General features: G+C 44.2%; 1 protein-coding gene across 1 annotated transcript; it reads right to left on the bottom strand.

The window, feature by feature from the left end:
• Window positions 1–1,750: 1,750 nt before the first annotated feature.
• Window positions 1,751–4,106, bottom strand: LOC113011877 (uncharacterized). The gene has a single exon (XM_026151695.1). It carries the CDS (start codon window positions 3,416–3,418, stop codon window positions 2,765–2,767), a length of 654 nt encoding a protein of 217 aa, XP_026007480.1. The 5' UTR covers window positions 3,419–4,106; the 3' UTR covers window positions 1,751–2,764.
• Between the last annotated feature and the right edge of the window lie 2,897 nt (window positions 4,107–7,003).

The following is a 7,003-nucleotide window of genomic DNA, read 5'->3' as shown; positions in this document are numbered from 1 at the left end:
CAGACGTTTGAGCAATAGATGGGTGAGTTTTTGAAGATGCCTGAAATAACTAATTTAGCTATTTTCCCTCTGATTACTAATACAGGAGTTAACTAGGAAAAAACACCAGCAAAGAAACAGAGCATTTAAAGCAGTTCATGCAGGTAAAAATCTTCCTTAAGGAGAAGAAAGGAGGGAATGTGTTGAAGAAAAGCTATCTTGGCCTTAAGACAACCATTCTGATGGCTAAAGATCCAAACGGGATACAAGAAAAAAAGAAATGCTATCTCGAAACAATTGCCTATCATCTGGAGTCAGTTAAGCACTCTGCTTTTTAAAAAAACAAAAAATAAATAAACCCCCAAATATTTGTGCATATCACACAGGGATGGCCCCCAAAACATGCTTGTTGCACTGATAGACTAACTCCACTGCATTGGGTTCAGTAGTTAAACTGTTTATGTGAAAGCTATTTTGGGTTCAGTAATAGAGAAAATGTAAACCCTGATTTTTAAAAAATACATTTTTAGACAGTTTTCTAGAGAAAAGGAGGACACTGTCAATTTCCTTTTCTTCTTACCAATGTTTTATGCATATATTCCTCAGGCTTTTAGCAGTAATAGTAATTATATATACAGCTATATATATATATATATATCTCAATGATTTAATAGCTGCAGTTTCACTTTCCTGTGGTTGTGCAAACCATTATTTGATTTCAGTCACAAGACAAATTATTCTCATATGACACTGTTATGTAACATGTGACTGATTTCACTTTAGATAATGTGATCATCTACCTTGGTGAGGGGTCGGGGGGTTCAAGAGTCATGAGGTCAGATGCTGTGTCCTGACTCAGATGTAGCTTTCCTGCAATAACTGTCACCACAGATAAACTCCTTCATCAATAGGCTACCCGCTGCTCCTTTCATATATCACAAAGCCATAAGAGGCACTGGAAACACATTTGCCAAAGTCATCCTATAAACTAAGGCCAGTGTCACTGAGTTATACACTCTGTTGTCTTCCTGTACACAAGGCTTGCTATGTGATTGTGTGTGTGTGAGTCTGCTGTCTCCCATGATGAATGGGCTTCCCATTTAGCACAGCGGCACACATACCTCAGCTTCTGGTTCTGAAACTCTGTCACATTAAGAAAACAGTGCATGTCATCACCGTTTACATCATTATAGAGGTACTGGCTGCACGGAGGAAATCAAGTGGTTTTATTTTCAGTGTGATAGTGAGTGACGCTGGTCACAGCCAGCACGGAAACCTTTCAGCCAAACAGGCCTTTTCAGAGGGAGCTGGATCAAAATAGCACCGAACGGCATTGTGTAATGTGTTCTTCTCTCTTTTGTACAATGTAACAACAGAGCTCGCAAATCAATACACCTCCCTCACATGCTGCTGAGAGAGCGCACGGGGTGGTTGGTCTTATTTCCACTTCATAGTTCACCACATGTGACTGTGTGAAGTGGTTTCAGTGAGAGCTGCAGCATACCAAAACTGTGGTAGACTGCGAGGCGAAGGCTTCTCTTTCTCTGAGAGAAGCCGACAGTCCCTCTGATCACAGGCTGGACGGTTCACTCGGGTGATTCAAAGAGCCCAAATCTGATTAAACCCCAAGAACAAAGGCTGACTCTAAACTGAGTCCTCTTTGCGCCGGCGCTGCTGTTACTTCTGTCGAACCTACGCCTTCATATCAATCAATAATTATACTTGCACTCCAAAGAGTTCATGTAAATCACTCTCTATATGAAACACAGTGTAAGATGTTAGGAAAAAACTATCATTTATTTGAATCTATAGTATCCATTATGGCTCTAAATAAATAAAATATTGGTAACATACAGGATAATGTCAGTGAATAATTTTTTAGTTACATACATCTGTTATAAAACCATAGAAATGAATCATTTTAGGATGTTTATTTGTAACCTTGTGATATTGTTCCTCCTATCATACATACTATAGCTTTAATAAAAATCATCTAATTATGCTAAAAGTTAAGTCAAGGCCCAAAGATGTATGCCTGCCTTATATGTACACAACCAAATACAGAATACATTTACATGGTTATATGCACATACCTGAGCATAACTCAATAACGTAGGTCCTTCTACTTGGTGTCCTGGGTTTAATCCATGAAAGGAGACACGGCCTATGTGTTAAAAATGCAATAATGTAGTATTGATTTAAACTGGCTGAAGAATGGCAGTGATGTTAGGAGCTGTATGCCTGCAAGACATATTTAGGTCCTGCAAAACCAAAAGCATCTCTGGAGCCTCTTTCCTATTCATTTAACAATATATATGTAACACACACAAAAGGATTCTACCATCTTACATATATATTGTTAAACGAATAGGAAAGAGTGTATATATATATATATATATCAGTGTTGCACACATACAGGCAGGTTAGTGGCCTCAGAAGCTGTCCGAGGTAAAGTAGACACACACTGATTTAAGGCATACAGATGGCCTAAAACAAAAGAAAAAGGAAACGCATAGTTAAGGGGGTACAGGGTCCACGGGGGAGCTCTCCTCTTTTCTCGGTAATAAAAGCAAGATGTCTGTTAACATGTGCAGTTCAGTATCCATACGGGGCTCTGCAAATTCACTTGAAAGACGTGAGTTATCCGACCTGCGGTACTGAGGATGTAAACCACTCCTTTTTGGGGGTGGGGGGTAGCTGTTTTAAATATGGGGGGTCCTAAGGGTGGTGTGGTGATGGGGATTAGGACCGACCAGTCTCTTCCATGGCCACCTCGGCTCACCGTTCAGGTCGGAGGAAGAGTGATAGCGTCTTCGGGCTCGCGCTTTTCTGTCACCCCGCGCGCCTCCCTCTCCCCCTTGTCCTCAGCGACAGACTCCCTCGCGGTGCTGGACGGGATGTAGTGGCTCACGCGGGGTTGAGAAGACCCTTGCGTCTCTGTACCCAAAGCTCCCGACCTCCCCGCGCTCGTGTGACCGTGGGAAGACGCGTAGAGTCCTTCGTCCTGTTGCGAGTGCGCAATTTCTGCTCCCGCACCCCGCGGGGAAACCGCCACTCTCTCCGCTCTGTCACCCCACTGAATCGCCGGACCGTGCGGGGTTGTGCCCTGCCTGGTCTGGTTGAGAGATAACAGCCGTGTTTGCGTAGAGTTCCACTCTGTCATGTTGTCGTTTGTGGACATGTTAGTTGAGATATTTGCAGTCGGAGTGGGCACCACCAGCTTCCCACCAGAAGAGGATGCGCTGGTTGGCTTCCAGATCAGGCTATAGTAAATTGCCAGGATAATGGCTGCTAAAGACACAGACAACACATATGCAAAAACAGTGGCTAGTCTCACCCACTTCTTGTTAGTCTTAGCAGCCATCTTAGCCTTTTTGTCCCCCGTATAAGTAGCAGGTTTGCCCCTCTCCATATTGGGCATGAAGTCCCGCTCTCTCATATTGCCCCTGTTTTTTCCTCGATGCTCCACCACCCCCTCCGTCTTGAAGGCTTTATGTTATCCACAGTCCAAGAGAAGAGGAAGCAGGAGGCTCAGAGGGAAGATGCTGGACCACCTTGAACCGTCCGCGCCGCAGGAAGATGTTGCACCTAAACAGATTTCCCGTAATTCATTTGATCTCAGAGGAACTGCGCCTCATATTGTGCAGCCAGCGCAGCACTGCGTTTCATAATGGACATCAAGCATCCACAGGCTGACTGACTGCGCGTTTCAGAATCCGACAGCGGCGGGACAAATGTCCCCCCTCCTCCTCCTCCTGTGCGAGGTCTCCAAGGAACAGCTGGCCGCAGGCCCACGGCGAATCCGCAGTATACTATTTGATGTCATTTATTAAAACGATTAAGTGAGATCATACGGTACACAACTGTCTGTCTTATCCAGCAAATGAAGTGGCTGGCTCAGCTAAAAATACAGGAGAGGGGGCGGGTGGTGGTTCTTAAAGAAGCAGCAGCTGTGCAGCAACCCGAGAAGAAACCGTAAAAACAAAACAAAAAGAAAAACGATATCTCCTTCACATCAGCACGCGAGAAGTGCACACGGAGAACAGGATGTCGCGGAGGGGATAAACACGGTCAACCGTGTGTTTTAGCTTCACTGCGTTCACCCGAGTGGAAAGGATGGTAGTCCATGTGCTCCGAGCAATCAGAGAGAGGGGGGGGGGCTTCATTTATGTTGATGTCTTACGTAATCACGTGTTAAACTCGTAGCCAGACCCATACACAACGAGTGGCTTTCATGCCGCTTATGATGTTTCCTACCTGTTGGCTGCTCCACAACGCGCCTTTTCAGCACAATGGACAGCGACCCGAATTTGTCATCGCTCGTGTCCTCCGGGAAGGTGAAAAAGGTGAAGCGACAGATTTAACAAGCGCGTGAAATCCAGTTTTCAGCATAAATCGCACAGCAGTTAAAAACAAATAAATGAACACATTATATAACAAGTACCTTCTGTTTATTATACACTCACCGGACACCTTGTTAAGTACATCCAACTGCTAATTAGCACAAATATCTAATCAGGCAATCACTCGGTGTATTTGGGCATGTGCAGGTGGTCCACGTGCTGAACGAGCCTCAGGATGGCATAGCTTCAACTGGCGTGGTTGTTTGTGCCACACAGGCTGCTGTGAGTGTTTGAGGAGCTGCTGATCTGGGATTTTCCCAAAAGGCCATCTTTTGGCGTGGAAATGCCTCGTTGATGCCAGAGATCAGAGGAAAGTGGTTTGAGCTGATAGGAAAGCAGTGACAATTCAAGTAACCACTTCGTCATACGTCTGTGAAGGTTCTCAGTCATCCAGGTCATCGTAGTCAAAGGAGCTTGCAAAGAAAAGCGTCTGGACTTCTTTAAGTTGCTTGAAGACGTTTCACCTCTCATCCGAGAAGCTTCTTCAGTTCTAAGGTCAAATGGTGGAGAGTCCCAGATATAACCTAGTGGGAGTTTCCCCCCACAGAGGGACAAAGGACCCCCTGATGATCCTCTAATCACATGAGCCAAGGTGGGAAACTGGGCGTGGGTCCCAATCAGCCAGAGTTTCGGGTGTGTTCATTGTGAAACCTGGCCCCACCTTATCATGCGAATTCCTGAGGTCAGATGGCCCAGGATGTGAGTGGGCGTTAAGGCGTCTGGGAAGGGATCTTCGTCATACATTGGACCTTGAAGCAGATGGTCTACAGGAGCACCTCAGTAACAGGAAATTGTTTGCATGGACTCATCACAATTGGACAATAGAATATTTTTTTAAGTCTTTATTTGCTGCAAAATAGGATCAGAATTTGGACTAAACAGCAGGAACATGAAACATGAAAGCATGACTCCACCTTGCCTTTTATTAATAGTTCAGGTTGTTGGTGGTGAAATTGTGTGGGGCAATCGGGGAAATATTTTCTTGGCACACTTTGGGCCTCTTTGGACCAAATGTTGTTTAAATGTCACAGCCTACCTGAGTACCATCATCCATCTCTTTATGACCACAGTGTTCCCATCTTTTAATGGCTGCTTTCTAGCAGGATAAATGTCACAAAGCTCAGGTCATCTCAAACTGGTTTCCTAAACATGACAGTGAGGTCATTCAAATGGCCTCCACATTCAGTCCAAAGCTCAGTCAGTATCTTTGGTATGTTGTGGAGGAAGATTTGCATCATGGATGTGCAGCCAGTAAATCTGCAGCACCCGTGTGATGCTGCTACGTCAACATGGACTAAAATCTCTGAGAAATGTTTCATCTCTGGGGCACTGTGTTGAATATATGCCACAAACAATTAAAGACACTTTAAAAGCAAAATGAAGTCCAACGTGGTGCTAGCCATCGGCTCCAATTGGTCACAGCAAATAGGTGCCCCTCCCTGAGCCTGGTTCTGCTAGAGGTTTCTTCCTGTTAAAAGGGAGTCACCAAGTGCTTGCTTAAAGGGGGTTGTTTGATTGATGGGGTTTCTCTTTTTTTTTGCCTGTCCCGTTTGGCTCTTTTGCCATCAGAAGTATTGTAAAATACATGTATCGATCACCTGGATCACCTGTTGAGAAAGAAAAAAGAGAAAACAAGCAGAAGAAAAAAAAGAGCAACAGAATAAACAACATCACAATGATATATGGGAATATGACAGTAAATACTAAATATTAAACATTATTGTGCAGCACATAAGATCAACAGAACACAGTGTGCTTTGAGGTAGGAGCCAAAAAGGGTGTAGTTTGTGGGTGTGATCACCCGTGTGTACACCTGTGAGCATGGACGCGCTTGTTTTTAAAAGGTTCCTTCATGTAATGATCTGCTAGAGGGTGTGGGGGGGCCACAGCCCCGTCCTCCAGGGCATGAAGGTATGGAGGACATCAAAACTCCAGACATCCAGAGGCCCCCAGAACACAAGAGACCAAGGAAGACCAACAGAGGGGGTTTCTCTATTGTTTTAGGGTCTTTAACTTATAAAGCACCTTGAGGTGGTTGACTACTAAGTTTACAGTTAACATTACATTTTTGTTACATTGATACATTGGAAAAATGACCTACATTATAGTGGCTTGGCTGCAGAGGTGAAAATGACTTGTTTTGCAACAGCCAATCCATTTCTAAGGATGAGCGTCAGCACAGGTTTCTACACGTGACGGGTGTGACAAGCCCTGCTCTAACAAACATCTAATGGGGGTTGTTTCTAATGACTGCTTTCATTGCAATGTTTTATGGTATGGTAGGGTATGGGAGCGAGGTGGCCAGGTGTGATGTGAGTCTGATAAGGTTGTGTGTAGCAGTTTTTCATTAAAAGGTTTTATTTCTCCATTAAAATCACCAGTATAAACTGATCCTGTGGTTGGTTCACCAGAAGTCACTTCTTTGGTTCTTCAGTGGCTGACTGTTTGCATCAGATATTGCGCTGTCTGAAGGTTTATTTGAATGTTATCCAAATGGCCTGGCATCTTTTGTTGAAACAGCACTGCCCTGAGTAATAAATGACACCGTGACCCTGGACAGGTCACAATTTCATAAAATATTTAGCCAATAATGCAAAATTAAGCACTAGTATGTGATCAGA

This window comes from Astatotilapia calliptera, chromosome 19 (genome assembly GCF_900246225.1).
Source record: "Astatotilapia calliptera chromosome 19, fAstCal1.2, whole genome shotgun sequence".
Taxonomy (NCBI): Eukaryota; Metazoa; Chordata; class Actinopteri; order Cichliformes; family Cichlidae; genus Astatotilapia; species Astatotilapia calliptera.
This window is presented reverse-complemented; position numbering and strand designations above follow the sequence as displayed.

What these genes read in the sequence shown, in the direction of transcription:
- LOC113011877 (XM_026151695.1), bottom strand. Translation starts at nt 3,418, where the DNA reads ATGAGAGAGCGGGACTTCATGCCCAATATGGAGAGGGGCAAACCTGCT.